Source organism: Balaenoptera acutorostrata, chromosome 5 (genome assembly GCF_949987535.1).
Source record: "Balaenoptera acutorostrata chromosome 5, mBalAcu1.1, whole genome shotgun sequence".
Classification (NCBI taxonomy): domain Eukaryota; kingdom Metazoa; phylum Chordata; class Mammalia; order Artiodactyla; family Balaenopteridae; genus Balaenoptera; species Balaenoptera acutorostrata.
This window is the reverse complement of record NC_080068.1, coordinates 44,153,875-44,176,291: the sequence shown is the minus strand read 5'-3', so window position 1 is coordinate 44,176,291 and position 22,417 is coordinate 44,153,875. Positions and strand designations below refer to the sequence as shown.

General features: G+C 49.8%; 1 protein-coding gene across 1 annotated transcript; it reads right to left on the bottom strand.

The window, feature by feature from the left end:
• Window positions 1-10,329: 10,329 nt before the first annotated feature.
• LOC130708201 (NUT family member 2G-like) lies at window positions 10,330-17,369 on the bottom strand. The gene is made up of 7 exons (XM_057546302.1): window positions 17,335-17,369; window positions 16,321-17,034; window positions 15,240-15,368; window positions 14,030-14,193; window positions 13,280-13,575; window positions 12,756-12,872; window positions 10,330-12,231 (listed from the first exon to the last, which is right to left on the bottom strand). Exons 1-7 carry the CDS (start codon window positions 17,367-17,369, stop codon window positions 11,437-11,439), a joined length of 2,250 nt encoding a protein of 749 aa, XP_057402285.1. The 3' UTR covers window positions 10,330-11,436.
• Between the last annotated feature and the right edge of the window lie 5,048 nt (window positions 17,370-22,417).

Here is a 22,417-nt window from a genome sequence, read left to right as displayed (position 1 = left end):
CCTTTACAGGGACATGGCCCATGTTCTGTACCCTCTGCCTTTTAGGCTGCCCTTTCAAGCTCTTTTCAGTAATACCTCTTCCAACAGATTGTAGTTTGATCCAAGGTTGAGAGTTGCTAGGGTGTGGGGTTGTTTGTTTGTTTATTTGTTTGTTTTGCAGATCGTTAGTGGCTGTAAGTTCTCTGAATCTTGAAGTTTTGATTCAGGGTCCACTTAGCATTTTCGAGAGTTACTAAGGTGTTTTATAGCATTCTTTGTTTCAGACATTCTCAGGACCTCTAGAGCCTGTCTGCCATGGATGAAAGAGGGTAATAAATAGAAAATGAAATACATACTGAAGCAAGCCAAAACTTGCTTCAAATAAAATCTGAACTAGATGGTCCAGTATATAAAGGAAACATACTGGTTAAAGCACAGGGATGTGGCATCACGGTGGCCTCCCATTTCGTTCCCCTCTTCAACTCAGAGTGACATTTAGGAGATGGAGAGGAAGAGGCTCAGTCACAGCAAGAGTAGGTAGACCTGGGTTCGGATTCTGGTGCTGCCACTAACTGTATGGTCTTGCTTAGTCATTTAACAGATTTGTGTTCCTTTTAGGGTTATTATAAGGACTAGAGATTTTGCTTTTTATATTGCTTTTTAACTTACGTAAAAAAAAAAAAAGTTTGTTGTATTGGCATGTGTCTATTTCTGTATTCTCTATCCTATTCATTGAACTATGTATCTATCCTTCCACCAATAGCACACTGTCTTACTTATAGCTTTACAGTAGGTCTTAATATCCTCTAACTATATTCTGCTTTCTCAAAATTGTTTTACTTATTCTGGTTCCTTTGCCTTTACCTTTTGTTCATACATTTTAGAATAAGCTTGTCCATGTTGACAAAAAAATTCTGTTGGAAGTTGACCTTTTATTATGTTGAGTCTTCCAATCCATGAATGCGATATGTCTCTCCATTGATTTAGGTCTTGTTTGGTTGTATCATACAGATCCTCTATTAAAATATTTATAATCAAATATTTCATGTTTTGGAAGCATTGTGTATGGCATTGTGTTGTTTTTTTCTTTTTAATTTTTCTTTTTTTACGTTTGTCTGTGTTGGGTCTTCGTTTCTGTGCGAGGGCTTTCTCTAGTTGTGGCGAGTGGGGGCCACTCTTCATCGCGGTGCGCGGGCCTCTCACTGTCGCGGCCTCTCTTGTTGCAGAGCACAGGCTCCAGACGCAAAGGCTCAGTAGTTGTGGCTCACGGGCCTAGTCACTCCACGGCATGTGGGATCTTCCCAGACCAGGGCTCGAACCCGTGTCCCCTGCATTGGCAGGCAGATTCTCAACCACTGCGCCACCAGGGAAGCCCCGGCATTGTGTTTTTAGTTTTGGTTTCCAGTTGTTCATTGTTAATATTTGGAAATATGACTAATGTTTTTGTGTTGATCTTGTATCCTGAGACTTTGTTAAAGTAATTGCCACTTATTAATTGCTTCTTAGAGATTTCTTGGGATTTTCTATGCAGACAGTCATGCTATCCATGAGTACAGGCATGCTCTCCATGAGTATGGACATGAATATTTCTTCCTTTCTAATCTGTGTGTCTTTCTTTCTTTTTCTTGCCATGCTGCACTGGCTAGTACCTACAGTACTAAGTTGAAAAGCAGAGATGAAAGAGGACATTCTGGCCTTCTTTTGAATTTAGGAGGAAAACATTCATTCTCTCACCATGAAGTATGATGTTCACTGCCGGTTTTTTGTAGATATTCTTTACTGGGTTGAAGTAGAGCCCTTCTATTCCTGAGAGTTTCTGACATGAATGTGTGTTGAAGTTCATCAAATGCTTTTTCTTCATTAATTGATGTGGCCATGTAGATTTTCTTCTTCAATCTATTAATATGGCAAATTACGCTGATGATTTTTGAATAGTAAACCAAGCTTGTGTTCCGAGAATAGACTCCATTTGATCAGAGTGTATTGTTATTTGCTTCCTTCTTCATGTGTTGATTTTATTGTGCAATTTTTTTCCCGTTTCCGTGTGTGAAAGCTTAGACTATTGATCTGAGACCTTCCCTCTTTTCTATTCTAAGCATTTAGTGCCATTCGTTTCCCTCTTAATAATGTTTTATCTGGATCCTTCCACATTTTATGTGTTGTATTTTCATTTTCACTCAGTTCTATTTATCTTAAAAATTTTCCTTGAAATTCCTCTTTAACCATGGATTATTTAGAAGTGTGCATCTTAATTCCCAAATGTTTGGAGGCATTCTACTTGTCGTTCTCATTTTTATACAATTTAAAGCTTAGACTTTGGACACAGTGGAATAAAATGCGATTATGTTTGTTTAGTTATTTTATAGAGGTTCTTCAAATATCACTGGAGTGAAGTTTTCAAATATTAGTTTTCCATAGTAGTTCTCAGTCTTTTGTACTTGTAACCATAAGAGAGTCCCCTAAAAATATGTAACCCTGGCTGCTGGAGCCATGTTTATCAGGGGCAGTTCACAGTCACAGGAATAGTGGGGAGTTTGTGGGTCCCCACTGCACACTTTGTTCTGGGCCAGCACACAGGGATCCAGTAGGGATCCAGGGTCCAGGAGAGGGACCCAAACTTTGGGCTCTGGTGTTTATATTGCAGAATCAGGGAAGCCCAGGTCCCGTGTGGGCAGGAACTAGGACCAGCACTGGGACACACAGGACCCAGGTCCAGTCCCTCTCCATGGAACGAGCACTCAGGCTGAGGGAGGCCCAGCCTCTCTCCTGCTGGTCAGGGCTGAGCCAAGCTGCGGTTGCAGCTGTATTGCTCAGTAGGCCCATGGCTGAATCACCAGCTATGACAGCCGTAAGCCCTGGCTATGGGGAGTGTCCATGAAGTCTTGAGGAAGGCCGGCCTTCCTCCTGCAGGGAGGCAGTCTTGAACAAGTCAGCCCTGCCCTGTCACTACTTCAACAACCCAAATTTTCATTACTCCCTCTTGCTCCCCAACCCCACTCAGATAAAAGCATAGTTTCTCATGGGGTGGCCAACCTTTTATTTTTCAAACATTATCCACATCATTTCATACAAGAAAGGACATTCGAACCCCAATTAACTAAGAAGCACATATTGCAGAATAAGCTCGTTTGCCCTAAAACAAGACCCGTAGCTATTTCCATGGACCATCCTTGATTTCTCCATTTTGCTGCTGAGTAGTGCAAAGTTGGTGCTCAAGAACTCCTTGGATGATGGTGTGCTATCAACAGCTGCTGTGAACGCAAGAAGCTGGCACCCTCAGTGGCTCTATGGGCAGAGGAGTTGAGGAGACAGTAGGTGATGGCTCTGTGCTGTCAGTGAGGGCTGTTTTCTGCCCGCACCCCTTTTAATCCCTTTGTATCCCTACCACCTGAGGAATGAAGGCAGTGATGAGTTATTGGCAGAATTGCCCTGTCTGATAAGAGGGTCACCTGCAAGCCAGAGGGCCCAAATCCTCCCTGGAACACATCACTCCCTACCCACCACTTAACAATTCCCTTCAAACAAAGGTGCAAATTTGTAATAGCTGTACCGTTGAGATATGCAGTCTGTGATTCGGACAATTGTGACTCCTTGCCCTGTCCGTGGAGAAACATGACGTTTTGTAGGGAGAACCCAGGCCAGGTGGCCAAAGTCTCTGTCAAGTGTGTTTCTTCAGCCAATACTTTGATTCAAGTTGAGGGTGGTGGAGATGAGCGGGCCTTCACCATGATAGCCTTTCCCTGGTATCACTGGCCAAGGTTCCCTTTGGTGAATATTACATACAAAACTTCCCCAGCACATGCCTCGCTCTCAGACGATCCGTGGCCACGCTGCTCCTGGGATAAGGCACCTCCTTTGCACACCCTGTGGATGGTGCTCATCTCCTTGATTCTGTGAATGTGTCATTTGTTAAACTATTATTTCTTGAGGCCTGTAAACTATTATTTCTTGATGTCTGTGCAAGTTTCAATTCTGCAATTTCTATTTCATTCTTCTTATGGATTGAAAAACCCTAGTGAAATTCCTCATCTTACAATCTATGCTCCTTAACATTAACCGTAGTCTTCTTAAAGTCCTTGGTCTTGCTCTCTCAAAGGCCCCCTGGGGCTTGATTCCAGTGGGCTGGTGAGGTGGACACCACTGAGCTTGACAACATGCCATACTCCACCCAAGCCTGGAGATCTCCGGTGTCTGGGGGAAAAGGCAGGGGCCGTGAGACAGGAGACAAGAATGGAGGTAAATTCCGGGGTAAAGCCCAGGGAAGAGTCTATATGTCAGTTACAGGTCAGCTATGTGCCCTGTGTCCGAGAAGACGCCCCTCAGCGTGGGTTGACCAGCTGCTCTCAGAGAGAGCGAGGCTCCTGGCCCCGGCTTCTCATGCGATACTGGGGCAGATCCTATGCACAGAGGCTGTGGCCTGCAGGGGGCGTCTATCAGCACCTCTGCAGGGTTGAGGGGCCAAAGGGGGCCATGGACAACCTCTCCCAGGAGAAGTCACCTGCCCTGGGGCTGGGGCATCAGTCCCTCAGACCCACACCATCTACCTTTCTACCTGGGTTCCAAGCCCAGCAAGGCACAATCCTGACTTCCCCAGTGTAGGATTTCCCCAGTGTGTGACAAGCCAGGCTGTGGCCACCGACCCCGAGGGTATAGTTCAGCAGGGCAAAGCCCATCACTGCCCCCTGGTGAAGCAACTACAACAGAAAGGTGAGCTTTTGAGAGCAAGGGTCAGGAGTCAGGGACGAGAGGCAGAAACCCAAGAAAGGACCCATCGCCTGAGCCCACATCCTTGTCCACCTCTGTGGGGTCAGTCAGCCTCCAGTGTCTGCTCTGAGATCACAAGACCCCACAGTACTGGCCATCACAACCACCTGCCTCAGAACAAAACAAGAGGGCACAAGAGCAGGAGGCCCGTATGATAAGCGTGGTCCGTTGAGGAGGTGCTCCCTGGGCCAAGTGAGAAGACATGGCTTCTCAGGGCACAGCTGCCCCCAGACTCAGCATAAATGTCTGGGCTGTGAGCCCATTGGTTCTGGGAAGGGCACCAGCATAAGGTGAACAGATGCTCCATCCTGTGAGGCAGGCAAGCCAGGAGCCCAGCACTGACAGTCAGCCTGCGCTACACCCTCAGGCTTCCCAGGGCAGGAGCCTCGGGGCGGGGGGATGGGGCCTGCCCTGAGGTCACAGCACAGGAGGTTTGCTGCTGGAGGGCCACACACAGGACAGCTGTATAGAATGTGATCAAAGGCTCTCTGGTGCTTCATGCCATTCAAAACCAGGGGCTCTTAAACAGCCCGAGGGTAAGATGCCGCCAAGTCCTTGCTGAAATTTCTGAGCCCATCCTCAGATCCCAAATTTTGCCCAGCTTGCCAAAAGTTTCCTGGACTTCTGGTCAAGGAGCCGATTCAGCTGGACTGCTCAGTGCACAGCAAGATTGCCAGGACGGGGCCTAGGGATCTTGCCCACACAACCGTCCCTGACATTTGCTCCTGGAGAACCACCTGCCCAGCTACCGACATCTCCTCCTTCCCTCTAATCAGGCTAAATGCAACTGCGAGAAAGGCAACACAAAAGGAGGCAAATGTGGAAACATAAGCCCGACAGTGCTGTCTCCCCCAGCCAAGACTAAGAGTCCATGAGTCTACCCACTGCACTCACCTGAAAGCCCCCACATATCACCAGGATCACAGAGAGCACACAGGCCATCAGATACACCTGACCTCAATTTCCTCCTGAGAGAGCACTCAGGGGCCTCCCTGGGATTTGGAGGTGTCAACAATTCACTGCATTGTGACTTATGCCACAGAGCAATTTTGAACAAGGATTATAGTACCAGTAAACTTTAAGCACTGCTTTAAGTCCAATCACTTTCTGTTTAAAGAGAGAGGAATTGGGACTTCCCTGGTGGCGCAGTGGTTGGGAATCCGCCTGCCAATGCAGGGGACATGGGTTTGGTCCCTGGACTGGGAAGATCCCACATGCCGCCGAGCAACTAAGCCCGTGCTCCACAATTACTGAGCCTGCGCTCTAGAGCCCACGAACTACGACTACTGAGCCCATGTGCCACGACTACTGACGCCCGCGCGCCTAGAGCCCGTGCTCCGCAACAAGAGAAGCCACTGCAATGAGAAGCCTGCTCACCGCGACTAGAGAAAGCCTGCGCACAGCAACGAACACCCAACGCAGCTAGAAACAAATAAATCAATTAATGAATTTGAAAAGAGAGAGAGAGGAATGGAATATTTTAAACAGAGACATAGGAGCCCTTTAAAGGGCAAAAACATGTTGCTTACAGCTTTTCCCATGGAAAAGGAAACAAAAAGTGACTGGGTTTGCTGTGTTCCTTGAATTTGTCTAGTACTAGCACTAGATAATATTGACGATCTTCACGCTTGATCACAAACAACATGATGCTGTAATATTCAAACTGTTGGTGAAACTTTTTTAATCTCATGATTTACTCTGGAACAATTGTGTTGACATAGGTACTGATGGTGTAAAAGCAAAGGTGGCAGAAGTGCTGGCACCTTAACCCAAATCAAGGAGTAGCACCAAACTGTACTAGTTGTGCTTGTATTCACTATCATACACTTGTATTAACAGTGCCAGTTCCAGTTAAGAATGTTCTGTCTTCAACAGTAAAAATGATTGATGTTAGTAAATCTTGACCATTGAAATTGAATATTTTATAGTGGATGATGAAATTCAACCTACAAACATCACACATCTGTAGAGCAAAGGGAATGGGAAAAAGTTAGATCAGATACTGAGAAAGAGGAAGTGGATGACATGGATGATAGACGTGAAAAATTAGCTAAAATGTAGCACAGAAAAGAAACGGTCAGAAATTATGAATGAGAAATTTAGGGACCTGGAGTCTGCTGGTGGCTTGATTTTGGGCTTTGCAGACTCCAGAACTGTGAGAACTAAACGTCTGTTGTTTAAGCCACCCAGGCTGTGGTGGTTTGTTATAGTCCCTTGAGCTAACACATATTTTGGTACCAAGAAGTCGCAAATATCTAAATATGTGGACGTGGCCTCGGAATTGGATAGCAGGTAAAGGCTGAAAGAGATTGGAAGTGCATGCTAAAAAAAAGCAGAGATCACCATAAAGGCCTTTCAGCCCTTACCTATTCAAAGTGATTCTGGTGATGGCTCAGAAAGAAAAGACGCACACTGGAGAGAAAACCTCCATCTTTGTAGAGAATACAGAAATAATCATGAACAGATAGAAATATGGACGTTAAAGGCTATTCTGGTGAGGTCTCCAACAGAAATGAGGAACACGTTATCAGAAGTTGGAGGAGACGCAGTTCTTATTATAAAGTGGCAAATAACTCGACTGAACTGTGTTCTAGTGTTTTTTGGAAGGTAGACCCTGTGAGTGATGAAACGGAATATTCATCTGAGGAGATCTCTGAACAAAGTTTGGAAGAAGTAGCTTGGTTCCTCCTCACCGCTCACAGTGAAACACGTCACGAGAGAGAGAAATTGAAGACCAAATTGTTAAGCAAAAAGAAATCAGAACTTAGAGATTTGGAAACTTCTCAGCCTATCCATATTTGAAAGTGAGAACGCTTGTTCTGAAGAAATCTCGAAGGGTGTAGCAGGTGTGCTATTAATTTAATTAGTCATCTCAGCAGAGGCCAGGAATAGAGGATTAAACCAGCAGGGACCCTGCCAGTTTGAACGAAAGGGGACAGAGAAAGCCAGGCAGAATGAGGGAAGGCTGTCAGAATTCTTGGATTCTACAGAATGGGAGACTAGAGCAATTTGGCTGTGAATGTGTACTCCTCTTGAAGAAAAGGGAAGAAGGACCCCAAAGGTGATTCCGAGGTCATCGGGTCTGTCAATCCCACCACAGGCCCAGGGGGCCTCAGTTTCAAAGTGTGAGATTGTCGCCCTCACAGAGAGCCATGGTGTAGGTGGAGGCCCTACAGAGAGCTGCAGTGTGGGTGGCACGCCACCAAGCTGAAGGAGTGGGGCTGCCCCACCGAGCTGTGGGGATGATGTTGCCACCCCAGCGGGCCTGGAGGGCAAAGCATCAAACTAAAGAGGATTATTCTCGTACCTTAAGATCTAATGGGATTGGCCTTGCTAGGCTTTGGACTAGCTTGGAGACTGTCACCCCTTCCTTCTTTCCTATTTCTTCCTTTTGGAGTAGGGATGTCTATTCTATACCAGTCCCAACATGGTATTTGGAAACACTTAACATGTTTGGGTCACAGATTTACAGCTACAGAGGAATTTTGCCTCAGGATGAATAGTACCTCCTGTCTCACCCATATGTGATTTAGATGGTGTTTAGATCAGACTTTGGACTTTAAATTTTACAGTTGATGTTGGAATGAGTTAAGGCTTTTGAGGCTGTTGGGATAGAATGAATGTATGTTGCATACAATAAGGACACGAATTTTGGGTCCCAGGGGCAGAATGCTATGGACGTATATCCCCCCCACCAATTCTTATGTTGAAGCCCTACCCTTCAATGTATTTGGGGATAGGGCCTTTGGGAGGTAATTAGGGCATGGGAATGGAGCTTTCATAATGGGTTTAGTGCCCTTAAAAGAAAAGACACAAGAGGGACCCCTCTTTCTCTCTGCCACGTGAGGACGCAGTAAGAAGACAACCATCCGAAAAGTAGGAAGAGCGCTCTCACCAGGAACTGAATATGGCACCTTGATCTTGGACTTGCAACCTTCAGAACTGTTAAGAAAGTACCGTCTGTTTTTCAAGCCACCAGGTCTATGGCATTTTGTTATAGCCGTCCAAGCTGATGAAGACACAGAGAATATATAAGATGGTCTAATATACATATATCCAGGGTTCTAGAAGTAGAGACAGGAGAGAATGAGTAGAAGGAACATTTGAAAAAGATAATATTATGTTCTAGATGAGATGAAGAATGTGGATTATCAGTTAATGAAGCAAAATAGATCACATGGAGGATACATTTTTTTAACCTGAAACTAATCACACGTCAAGAAACTGGAGAACACAAAAGACAACAGACAGTCTTACGAAAAACAGTCAGCAAGGAAACTGATCACCCACCATGAAAGGGTGTATTGATGGCATAATTTGAAAAAACAGTAACAAAAGCCATATTCGATGGAATAAATATTCAAAGTTCTGAAAGGAAAAACTTTTCCTCTGGAACTGATTACCCTGTCACATTATAATTTATAAAAGTTCACCAACAAGGGAACTGATAAAATATTTTTAATGTATGCATACAATGCAAAAGTATAAATAATTAAAAAATTAAAGAACATCTAATATATCCATTTTTCTTAAAGTAAGAATGTTGAAAGAAGAAGGCAAAGGCAATATGATTTACATGACACCATATATAACCAAAAATATTGTTATTATACATAATTTTGATTATCTACAGCTCTGCTAAAAGCATAAACATTTTTATAAGATGGATATATACCAAGTTCTTGATGGTAGCTATCTTTCTCATTGTTGGTGAGAGGTGTAAAATGGGACAACCCTTACGGAAAACAATATGAAGTTTCCTCAAAAAATTACAAATATAACTACCATGTGATCCAGCAGTCCCACTTCTGGGTATGTATCCAAAAGAATTCAAAGCAGGATCTCAAAGAGATCTTTGCACACCCACATTCGTCGTAGCATTCTCCAAAATACCCAAGACGTGAAGAAACCCAAATGTCCATCAACAGATGAAGGGATAATGGGGTCTATAAACACAAGGAAGTATTTCCTTCCTTGCAATAAAAGGAAACCATGTCTCATGCTACAACATGGATAAACCTCTAAGACATTATGCTAAGTGAAATAAGCCACTCCTAAAAGGACATATCATAGCCACTCACAGGAAGTATGTACAGTAGTGAAAATCATAGAAACATGCAAAGGTGACTGTCAAGATCTCAGGGAGGAGGAGGGAGAATTAGGGAGTTTCTGCTGTCCCAACCCCCGCCTGGGTCCTGGGGAAGGAATCAGAACTCAGAACCGGGAGAAGAGGCTTTGGCCAGCAGGGAAGGGGGGGGGGGGGGGTGAGGCCCAGGGCGGGTCCACAAAGGATCAGAGCATCTGAGTGCATTAGGAGGAAGGGGCTTCAGAGGTGGGCCAGCACAGGCCGTGACGGGGGCTAAGCAGGCTGCGAGGGGGGGCAGTTCAGGGAGACAGCACGGGTCTGCTCCCTGCCCCTCATTGTTTGCTCGTCTCACCCTTAGGAGCGGGTCATTTCCCCAGCTCTGATGATTCAAAGTCTCTGCCGGCAAGCACAGGACGGTGACTGAGGCCTCTACACTCCTCAGCATGGATCCCAGCTCCCACCCAGATCTGGGGCCACAGACACCTCTCCCCCACCCCTGCTGCCCCTGTGAGCAAGCTGTTCTTGTGAAACACGGTCATAGTTTGTCAGGAGGAACTGTTTTCTATGGCAATACAAATCAGTGTTGATACCAATACACACACATGACCAGCCATGGGTGGAAAGGGAAGGGACAGTAGTTCTGGGGTGTCTTTGCACACCCCTAGGCCCCTAAGGCCAGTCCCCACAGCCACAGCCAGATGGGTCCTCCTCCCTCAGTTGAAAGAGATGCTGCTGCACAGAAATCCCACAAGTCCCACCAAGGGGCCCCACTGTCACTACCCTTATACACACCTGTAACAGGTGCCCCATGAATTTCCCTCTGCCCATTCCCCTTATTGCATCCTCATTGGGATTAAGAGGTAGCTGCCTCAACCACGCTCCACATTGCAGTAATCCCAGTGGGACTAGAGAACGCTCCCGCTACGACCAGGCAGACAGTCCTGTCCCCATGGCCAAGACTTTTCCTCTCTGGTCAGGCCACCCACACAGGAAACCCTGGATGAGCGGAGGGTCACCCCAGCGCCATCGTCTGGCCACTTCAGGGAAGCAGAGAGAAGCTCCATAAAGACAAGGGCTGTCTCCAGGCTCCGTCCTAGAAACTGGTTAGTGTCCAGAGGGCTGAGAGGCACAAAAGCAGCTCTCCCTCCCCAGACGGTTCAGGGATGCAGAAGATGCTACAGATGCCCCAGAAGGCCCCTAGCCAAGCAGGCTTTAGAGAAGGGGATGATGAGGGGGTCCCTGGGGAAAGTGAGAGCTGTGCGTTCCCAGGGGCAGCCTGAGGAGTCCTTGTCTATGTGGAGGAAAGGTTTGGCCACCTGTAGATCCATAGCTCCTGTGACCTCCCTCACCCTTCCTTCCTCTCAGGATCGCTCTCTGTGGAGCAGCTCCACACGAACAAGATAACAGTGGCCTGAGAGCATTTCCCACCAAAACTATCTTTATTCACAATTTTCATACATCACTCCAAAGGTCCTGCCCACACCCACCTCCCCCACCTCCCTAACCCCCCACAATCCCAGGATCAGCTCTGGGGTGAGGAGGAGCCCCTAGGCTCCCCTGGGGGCCGCCCTGGGGGGCTCGCCCTGGAGGGCCGGCCCGGCTGTTCCCTACTGGCTGCAGCGCTTCCTCTTCCTGTTCCTCCTCTTCCCTATGACAAACGGGTCACGCTTTCTCTTTCCCGGCTGTGAGGGGCGAGCCAGCCCCAGAGCCAAGGCTGGCCTCGCAGAGACCCCGTGGGCAGCCCCGGGGATGGGCAGCTTCTCAGCAGCGGCTGGGCGCCCACCCAGAGCCCGCTTCCTCGACTTGGGAGCGGCTGGTGGAGCTGGGCTGAGGCCCCTTCTCTGAGGGGAGGGGGCCTGGGGAGCACTCTGGGCCCCCCAACCTCCAGGGGAGGCCAGGCCTGAAGCAGGGGCAGGACTCTGGGACAGCCGGCAAGGCGGCAGGCTGGGCAGAGAGGCCAAGAGGGAGGCCAGGCTGGGGAACGCCTCCTCGTCCTCACTGGCCACGTCCCTGGGCCCTCGGGCCTCCCGAACAGGAGACGCCTCTCTGAGAAGAGACGCATCCCTGCGTCCCAGTCGAGGGCCAGTGCGTCTTTGACCCTGGGGAGAGGAGGGCCGCCCGGCCCGGGATGGAGAGACCTCCTGACGTCCTCGAGAGGGAACAAAGACTTTGGGCCCGAACGGGCCAGTGTCTGCTCGGTTGGGCCTATGAAGAGCCTCAAAATCAATCTCTGGTGGGCAGGCTTCATCACTGACCCCTCGATGGCGGTCTTGGTCGTGCCTCTGGGCACCTTGGCCAGCGTGGGACTCAGAAGGACTTGAGCCCATTCCGGGTGCACTGTGGCTCGGGGCTGCCGGCCCACCCTCGTCCTCTTTCAAGGCCAGGAGTCGTTTCTGCACCAGCTGGTAGGAGGGAGGAGGACAGTGACGGCTCCACGCACACGTGTGAGAGGAGGAGCACTGGGCAGTGGGACAATGGCCCTGGGGGGAGGGAGGAGGGGACGGGTGACCCCAGGACTAGACTCCAAATACAGACACGGTGGCATTCCTGCCATCCTCCTGCACCTTATTCCCAGCTGTGTGTCCTTCCCTCCGCTCCCGGCTCCCCATCCTCTCCTTCCTATCACCCTGCGCTGCACCCACCCCAGAGAGGGCCCTTCCCCATGCCAGGCCTCCGAGGCAGGGGAGGGACGGACAGAGCCATGTGGGCCTCCTGCTCTGGGGCCCTACCTCTCCCCTGCTCACTGGGGTCCCTCCGTGCCCTGGTCTTCCTGGGTGTCCCTTGTCTCCCCTGTTCTACCTGCGATCCCTCCCTCCTCTGGCTCCCCTGGGCCACCTGGTTTCCCCTGTCCCCTGGATCACCTGGGGTCCCCCCTCCCCTGGAGTCCCCTGGATCCCTAAGTGTCCCTCTCCCTCCCCTGGCTCACTTCTTCAGGGGTGAGTCCTTCCTCCTGCTTCAGCTCCTCAGCAAGGGCCGAGAGATCCAGCTGTGGGTCTGGGGAAGACAATTCTGCCGGGACTAGAGGGTGAATGACTGCCTCCACCTCGGACAGAAAGAAGAGGCTGTGAGCATCCTTGGCCAGGAGTGGCCTGTGACACAAGAAGACCAGGAGGGAAAGTGAAAAGCAGAGACCCACCCCCACTCTCCTCCACAAGGCGGGGATGGTCAGCACACACACACACACACACACACACACACACAGACAAACATGCACATACACAGTCACACACAAAAGAGCACATATACAGATGCACATACACAGACACACAAAGGCATACACACAGACACAAACATATACACACATACATCTGCGTAAACCTCCCCTAACACCAGGCTCAGGAACAAGGAGCTGAGCTTAAGTCCCATCGGCCTGAGCAGAACCCAGATCTTGGGTGCTGAGAGTTCCATGCCCTGGCATCTTGTAGACCCCAGGCTCCAGGCCCAGCCTACCTTGGTGACAGAGTGTTCCCGGGAACGCAGCTCGTCAGTGTAGCTCAAGAGACACGGGTCCAAGTAGGTGTCGTCCTCTTCCTGCTTCAGCTCATTTCCGTCCTTTCCACATTCTTCATCTGACTTGCCTGGGGCTGAGTGGACGGGCCCCACCAGCGCCTCCATCCTGTCCACATCCTCCCTCACAGCCTCAGGGGGAATCTCCTTGGGCGCCTTGGGCTCCGGGTTCCCCTGGGATCTGTGTGGCTTCGGGTGCGAGGGCTGGGCCCTGCGGCCGGACATCCTGGGAGCACAGGCTGAGGCAGAGCAGGAGGAAGGGAAGGAAGGTGAGGGACTCCCGGTCCACCTCCTGACCACCGAGCGCACGTTGGTGAGGGCATTGTTTGGGGGACGTTGATGTGGGTGTGGGAGGGGTCAGGACCATCTGAAGCCTCATGCACAGTTGGAGAGGGGAGGTTAGGGGGTCATCTAAGAGAGTCACAAGTAAGGAAGTGGGGAACCTCCAATTTTCTAGGGGTCTCCCCATCAAGCCCACTTCTTCGGCAGACTTAGTGTGGGGTCCTTTGACAGGGAGGTGTGAGAGGAGTTATAAAACTGACCAAGTCAATACCCCGTAGTGACAAAGGGCAGCTGAGACCCCATCCCCCCAACCCCCCGCCTCGGTGGCTGTTTTGGTTGAAAGACCAATGCCCCTGTCTTGAAAGAAAAGGATCCACATGGGGACGGTGGCCAACCCTAGGCCCCTGTTACCTGTGCCTTCAGCTCCAGTGGGAACCTGGGTGCCTGGCTGAAGGCCCACTTTCGGGGCTGGGGGCCCCCGAGGATCCAGCTTCGGTGGGGCTGGAGGAGGCAGGTCCTGCATCCACTGCAAATTCTGAATGTGCATCTCCTCCTCGGCCGCAAATTCCATGAACCTGGGGGGTGACGGAGACACAGGCCACCCTGAGAAAAAGGCCTGGGTTCTGGAGCCCCACAAAGGCAGCCAAGAATGAGGCAGTGGGAGAGGACGTGCCTTGGGGCCGTCAGGGCCCTGTGAGGTGCTGTCCACAGCAGAGAGCTGCTCCTGGAAGCGATAACAAGATCTGGGACCCTTCCTGCCTCACCAGCACTGGAGGGCATTCAACAGCATAGACCCAGGTCGCTGAATTGAACCAGGTCAACGGGACACATGGCTGACCCAGGGGGCACCCTCCTCATGCCCCCGTCCCCATCCAGAACCACATGAAGGGCTGACAGCCAGAGGCTGGAACAGGCATGTGTTCCCCACAGGGGTCCTTGCCCGAATCCAGGACCCTGGGCTAGGACTGAGCCTCCTGGAACATAGACCTGGAGACAGGGCCCAGGAGAGGCTGGACGATGTGGATGCTGAGCTTAGAGGAGAGGCCTTCCCTTCCTGTGAGAGGCGCTCGTTTGTTTGCTTTTGTTTCTTAAACCAAGGGGATTACCATGGAGCAAACACTGGAAGGGCCGGAGACCCTTGGGCCGACGACAGCTGGCTTCCCCAGCCTCTTCAGGGATGCCAGGGTACCCACTCAGGGCACTTTTCATGAGGAGAGGTGGTCCCAAATCTATGTTAGTGGCCGCCAACCACCCACCACTAAGGAAGCAGCAGGCTGGCGGGTGGAGCTCTTTCCCCGGCCCAGCCCATATGGCCGGAGCTGGACCCCTACTGGACTCACAGCTTCACCCTGCCCCGTCCTGAGACCTTCATGTCAAGGTAAGGGTAGGTCAAAATCAGGGGAGGGCAGAGCTCCTGGTGGAGGAAGGACAGAAGTCTCAAACTCTCCAGGTGAAGGAGGGGTTTCTGGGGGACAGTAGGGCCCCTGGGCTGCGGGGACCCTGTGCTGGGTGACAGCCCTTCTCCTCTGTCCTCTCTGATGAGCACCCCCACGGCCAGATCCTGCCCTCACCCACTCGCCTCACCCTCCACGCAGCCCCTGGGCCCAGGACGCTGACTCACTTTTGCGCCGTCTCGTAGTAGATCATCCGGTCAAGGTTGCTCCTGCGCCGCCATTCCTGCACGGCCCTCCGCAGTCCCTCCTCCAGCGGCATGGTGGGATTCAGGTGGGCCAGGGATCGAAGCACTGGGCTGTAAGCCCTCGGGGTCAGTCTCCGGGACCAGCCCAGCCCCCACCTGCCTGACCCCACCCGCCAATGTACCCACACATCACTCAACCCAGCATGACTGAGCAACAGGAGGGTGAGAGGCAGGTGTCTGGGAGGGTAAAGACAAGCCTTCCCGGCCACTGCTGTCACCGCCTCACACTCACTCAAGGATGACCATCCACTCCCAGGCTAGAGCTGGGACATTGTGCCTTGGGGAGCTCTTTTCCTCCTCAAGGCTGCATTTTCATCATAAAAATCACTATCATCAATGAGGCGTGGCATGTGCCAAGCAATCTGCTAACACTTCATAGATTAGCCCAAGGCGTCTTCTGCACAGTCCTCTGAGTGAAGTGTAATTGTCCCCTTTTTACGAGGGACCGGAGGTTTAGGATGGAAATGCCTGCCAGGCTCACAACTCTAGTGGGAGAGAGCCCACGCCCTTAGGAGAGCTCTACCATCACCCTGTTCCTAGTGGAATTCTCCACAACGAAGTGGAGGCATGCATAAAGCGCTCTCCTGGGCCCCGCGCTCCTCCCCCTCCTCTGAAGTGCCCTCCCCCGGCCACGTGCACGCAAGTCCTGTATGAAGGAGACGGCACCACAGGAGAGGGCGGCATCCACTCCTTGGCTCCTCACCTTACACCACGGCCCTCTCTGACTGCAAGTCTTCAGTCCGTATTACCATGAGAATCATGGAAGAGCAAGCTGGCCAGACTCACAGGGTGGTGGGGCCAGTTGAGATAGGGCACACGTCAGTCCTGATGTCACGGACTGGCAGGCCCACCCATGTGACCGACAGTGTGCCTTCTCATAGCACGGACATCGCCCTCACACCTTCCTTCCAGTATCCCTAGAAACCTAACGTGCGAGTCCATCCCCAGTTCCTCTTCATCTAAAAGCTCCCATAAGCTCAGCACCCTCTGAGCGTTCACTCACATGAGAAAGCAGGAAAAAGCTTCTGCATCAGGACTCAGGCAAAAGTGTCTCCGGGCCAGGGGCTTGACGTGCTGCCAACGTAGGAAGTTACTGTACTCGCTCTTGGTGTTAGAGGAGCCATCCTGCGAGGCGTTGGACTGGTTGGTGGCCAGGCGGCCCTCCCTGGAAGTGCCATGTGGCCATGGCCCAGGGTTCACTGGGCGAATGATAGGGGCCGGCTGGGCAGCTGGTGGTGGAGCTTGAGGAGGAAAGCCTGGGGTCCAGCCTCCCTTGCCAGCCTGACTAACTCCAACAGCTGAAGCAGTCACAACGGTCCCCATCACAGGGGTTGCTATGAATACGGGTGCAGGACATGCGGCACTCCTGCTGAGGGCCCCTGGAGCGCTCCAGGTGAGGGGGGCCTGAGTAACGACAAAGGTCTGAGTCTGGGGGGCCTCCACTGTCCTCCCTTGTGACCTGACTTGGACAGTGAGGTTGCAAGCCCCAGGGGCACTGGGGCCACGGCCACCATTAGCCACCATAGGCGTCCTGGGGAAAGCTGGCAGCAGCAGGCTGCTGCCAGGAGGGAATGCTGGGGTGATGGGACGTGGCAGGTGCTGCTGCCAGGGTGGCCGGTGCTGGGCGCCAGGAATGGGTGGAGGGAAGGGCCCTGCCGTGAAAGTAGACAAGGAGGCACCGCGGTTCATGGTCACATCCGTTCCCAGCACTGGAATGCTGTTGAGGCAAAGGAAAGGAGTGAATGGAGGAGGAGAATGGGCAAGTGGGACTGAGGCTTTCTGTGGCATCAGAGTGTTAATCTCCACAGGTGAGGGACACTTGGACAAGGGAAACTGTGCAGCGTGCAAATGTCTTCAAGTGATTTTCATGCCCTGACCTCCAGTTGAGAATTATTCCACTGGTGACCCCGCGCCCATCCACCAAGGTCCCTGACCCCTGTCTGCCGAGAAGAAATCGCCTCAGCAAGCACTGACTTGGAGAGCCTCCCTAAGGCACCCCCTGGCACCTAAGCCTCACAGGCTGTCTCCCAAGATCTGGAACTGTGTGGACATCCGCTCTGTGAGAAATGCCCCTCGGCCGGCGTACTAGCAGGTAGGGACCTTCTCCAAGGTAAGTTCTAGGCACCCAAAAGCCCTTTGTGGACAGGTATTGTGTAAAATATTAGGGCCCCACCTCCTCCTCAGTCCTCCTTTTCCTGATGCTCAGTAGAAATCCCCTCTTTCTTTCCTAGCCTCACAAAACAAAACAAAATGCTGGAAAATAGCTCTCTAATGAAATCCTGATACAAACCCATAACACTGGCCCAGAATGCACCTGCATCTCAGAACAACCCACAGCAGACACGTAACATGGGCCAGGTCCTGCCACCCCCTCCCCAGTGCCCAGAGTCACTGTCCTCACTCAGGAGTTCTGTTCCTAGGAGGCGGGGGTGGGGGGAGTGGTGTGTGAGAAGTAGGCGCGTGTCCCTTAGATTCTGTCATTTCACAGCCAGTGATGGCTGCAGAGGATTAAACAAGGGCCAGGGAATTGTCATGTTACATTGGTCATGGGAGTACAGGCTGCCTGTGGTCCTTCCCCCTCCAGCTCCCAATAACGGAAAGACAATCTGAGAAGCAGGCAGAAGCCAGTTGCCATGGCGATCAAGTTGTCTGGATCACATCCCTGTTCAGGAGAACAAGGTACACACCACGGTGCACCTAATTAACCAGAACAGGTGTCATAGGACGTTTAATAAGAACACAGAAGATCGTCTTCCTGCCCCTGGGCTACACTCCTTCCCCCTTTAAAAGAGGAAGCAGCCTTCACAGACATTCCACCCGAAACAACCCCACTCCACATCTGTCCCCTGTCCATGAAGGAGTGACAGGAAATATGAACAAACTCTTCCTCTCAAGGCAGCCTGAGGGTCCACCATGAGATACTGGACGAGATGAAGCAGGTCTGAAGTACTGCGATTCCACAAAAGGAAGAACAATTCAGAGCAACTCAGGAACCTGAGCCCTCTCTTGGCTGAAGTTACACGTTGCCCATCCCCTGTTGAATCCAAAGCAACAGTTGCCTGAACTGAGAAGTGAGCTCTGGGCTGGGAGGAGTGGACGAGGTGTGGGCTGCGGCAGTTAGAGTAACCTCCTGCCTAGCTCTCGGAGAGGACACTTCACTGCAGGTGTGGCCACACACAGCCCCACTGAATAGTTTTCTCACCAAGACCATCTCTCCCCACGGCCCCCTTAGATACAGTACGCTCCTGTTCAAATCCCTTAGAAAGGTACGGTGAGGCAAGCTTCAGGTGCCTCAGGAACACAAGACAGGTCTAGGCTTTCCTCATGACCCTCCCTGTGTCACCACCAGGACATCACACACATCCTTACACACACGTTTCAAAGTGGCTTGTCTCCCTTCTAGAAAGAATCAACCTGCCTGCTGCCATCCTTTCTCCATAGCCAGGGCAATTCCTCTTGATCCACCTCCAATGACCCCTCCTCCCCAGTGCAGTCTCAGGTTTCTTCAGGCTCCCCAGTCTCCCCAGGTGAAATGTCCTCGTGTGTCCAGTGCTCTCTTCTCCCTCTACTTCAGTCCAACTGTGTGCCCACCGTGAAGTGTCACGTGTGAACCCGAAGGATGGGAGGGATGGCAGGGTCTCTGAGAAGACACCCCCAGCCTATATAGGCTTACCTCCTTCTGAAGCCATCCTGCAGGCTTGGGCACGGACTACTGCTGCCTGGTAGCCTCAATGAGAAAAGTCAAGACCAGGACCCAGAGAGCGACCTGCTTCAACAGACGCTCAGGATCCAACTGAAGGAGGGGCAGCTTTGAGTCATAACAGTAGAATGTGGCTGAAACGTTCTGCAGTGGGGGAGGGGCAGAGGGCACGTGGGTCTGGGTAGGGTGGGGGTGGGGAGACATTCCACGAGGGCTCTGGCAGGTAGGCAAGAACCGGAAGTTCCTTCCACCTCACACAGTGGCAACACAATTGGCATGTGCCTCTTTACGCAGTTTATAGATTGTTTTTTTGATTCACGGCACCGAGGTTGGACTTGACGGTCCCTTCCTTTCACTTCTTTTTCCATCAACCTAGTTTTGTGTCCCTCAACACACTCTGCTTCCTACCTGGCTCTTGACTTACTTCAACAGAGACTAGACTTTCTGAACAAAATTCAGAACTGTTAGTCTGATAAACACTTGGGTATTTATGGCCACATGGAACTGAGTATTTGAAATTAGGATTGTCTCAGCAGATCCAGTGTCTTTGACTGCTGTATGTACATCACTCCCAAGGGAGTGGTCCTTGTGCTCCAACCAACATCCAGCAGGACCAGCCTTACTAATGACCCTTTGTGCTGGAAAGCCCCCGTCCATCAAAAAACCGTCATGCAGCCCCCAGGTCCAAGACCAGAATTCACTAAATGTCTTTCTCATAGTATTCCATGGTTGTAAAAGATTTAGTTTTGTACCTTTTAAATGATTTTAGTATAATATTTTAAGCGAGCAACACCTTCTCATGGTTCAAAATTAAATTGTGCAAAATGGAATATGCAGTGGCGAGTCCTCCTCCCACCTCTTTCCCCTGTCAACCCAATCCTCTTTCCCGGAGGAAACCAGTGTTATCTCTTTCACTAAAATCTTCCCAGAGATACGTCATGCAACTAAAAACGAAGGCAACCTGTTTTCCGTTTTTAAAATGCCTTCATTTTTTTTCTAGATGAAAATTCATATATGTTCCAATATATCTGAGGATATTTTCAATGATTGTCTTTGTACGGGTATCGTGGCTCCTCTGTTTCTGCACTAGATTCCTAGAACAAGACTTTCTAGTCTCTTAAATTTCAACGCACCTGAAAGAATAGGGTGGCTCGATCTAGTAAAGAAAAGCAACAAATGCCTAACTGAATTTGACTTTTGAATTTCACATAAACCATGAATTCATTTTTAGTACAACTTTGTCCCATGCAACATTTTGGACATAGTTTTACTGCAAATTCTTTCCCTGTTTATCTGAAATTTAGATACAGACTCGAAATCTGTATTTTATCTGGCAACACTACCAAAAAATCAGAACATACTAAGCTATTATCAGCTACTCATCCTTATGACAAAGAGAACTTGGAGTGATGAGACTCAAGTGTGCACCTTGGCTCCAACAGAAAACACAACTGTAAACATACACACACTCTGCAGGCTCTTTGGATGAAATGGATTTGGAAGAGCCATCATATAGCACTGAACATCTTGGCTTAGTAGGGGTAAGGACAGAAGTAAGGAACAAGAAGGCAGAAAGTCTTCTTCTCTTTCCTTATGTTAAAGGGACTAAACATCCTAGAGCCCTGTTTTTTCTAGGTGTTAAAAGTCCACTACCCATGAGATGGATGTGCACCTTGACACAATGCCAAGAGTTTATCCACCAGTGTCCAATCCCCATTCAGACAAGCCCACTTCCATCTAAATCCCAGCCTGCAAGCCCTGCTTACAAGTTTGTTCATTTCCTGTCTGCATTACATACACTTGCTCTTTACCATCTAGGCTCATCGTTGCATATGGCCCCAGCTGCATGGGAATCATGGTAGCATTCCTTTTACAAAACTTGTTTGATTATTATTTTCATATTGAGAATCCATGTCAGTCAGGTAACCACTATCAAAATGATATGAAAGAGTATTCGTGTTTTGTGTCGTGAGAAGAGAGGACTGTTAGGAAACTTGTCAAGGGAGATGAAGGCTGAAAACCTCAGAGGATGGCAACCAAATCTCTTGCGAGACGAGATTCTCTCACTGCTGTAGCTGCAGTAGAACTCCAACTGATTGTGGGGTGTTGGGGAAGGAAACAGAGGTTTAGAAGGACTGTTCCACAGGGTGAAAAAGACTCCTGTTGGTGTTTAAGAAGTTCCTTGCCCCTTGTCAGGAAAAACTGACTCAGAAGAAGATAAGAAGATAAGGTGAGAATATTTCAAGCAACATCATGGTGAAACTTTATATCTAAAGAAACTTTAGACATAAAGTTTCTAAATGAACTTTATATCTAAAGAAACTCCTGTCGGGGACTGAAAAAAATAAACAGTTTGGGAATATCGCTCAGTACTGGAGCTTTTACAATGAAGGAAAACTCATATGATTTTCAACCAATAACTTCATACTAGAGGGATGGTGAGGCAAAATATCGTACCCAGGCACTCGAGAAAGGCAGGCTTCCTTGTTGCTTCCTCCCTTTGTTCAGTCATTCAACCAGTTATTTACAAGATTCTCACTCATAATTCTGATACAGTATTTGAAGGACTCTTCTCAAGGCCACTGATACAAAAATTGCACTGTGCAAAAATTAGCCAGTCCCAATTCTGCAATCACTTTGGTAATACTTCAAAATCCTACACCCCAGGGACAGAGATAATCAAATTAGCCCAAATGTAATTTGGGAAGAGCAGTCACAGAAGGGAGTATCTAAAAGTCCTTTGGATCATGATCTCTGACTATTCCTGCACAGAGGCTGCAGGCAGGCATTGACTACTGAGAAAAAACAACTCTGGACATGCATCACAAGCCTCAGAAGACAGTTCATCTTCCACTCAATCACGAAACATTAAAGAAACGAAGAGATACCATGTTTGTGTCTTGTGGAGTTTTCAAGTCTGTGCACTTGGAGGCGCTTAGTGCTGTTAGATGTGAGGGGTCTTCAAAGGCATCCTGTTGAGTGAGAAATGCTCTAATCTTGCAATTGACCGGAAAGAGGATCTGATGATTGAAGTTTCTTTGGGAAGTATTACAAAGTCAGGTCAGTAAGTTGATCCCGCTACTATTTTTGTTGTTGTTGTTGTTTTTAATGCCAACTGAAAGTCTGCAAGATATTACAAAAAAGGAGGGAGGGAAAGTAAAATTGTTCCCGTACTACCTGCTGTGTTGAAATTGGCCCAGATTGTCCACTCTCTCTCAAAGTTATTTAAAAAAAAAAAAAAAACAAACCGTACAAAGGAAACACCTGTGAATCAACATTTATTGAAAAACCTCCATGTATTAAATACACTGAGAAAAAATATTCTAGTAGAGTAAATGCGTTTGGAAAAACTCTAGGAACGGAGTCAGGAGACAGTATCTTAAGAGTGTTTCCCAGGTCT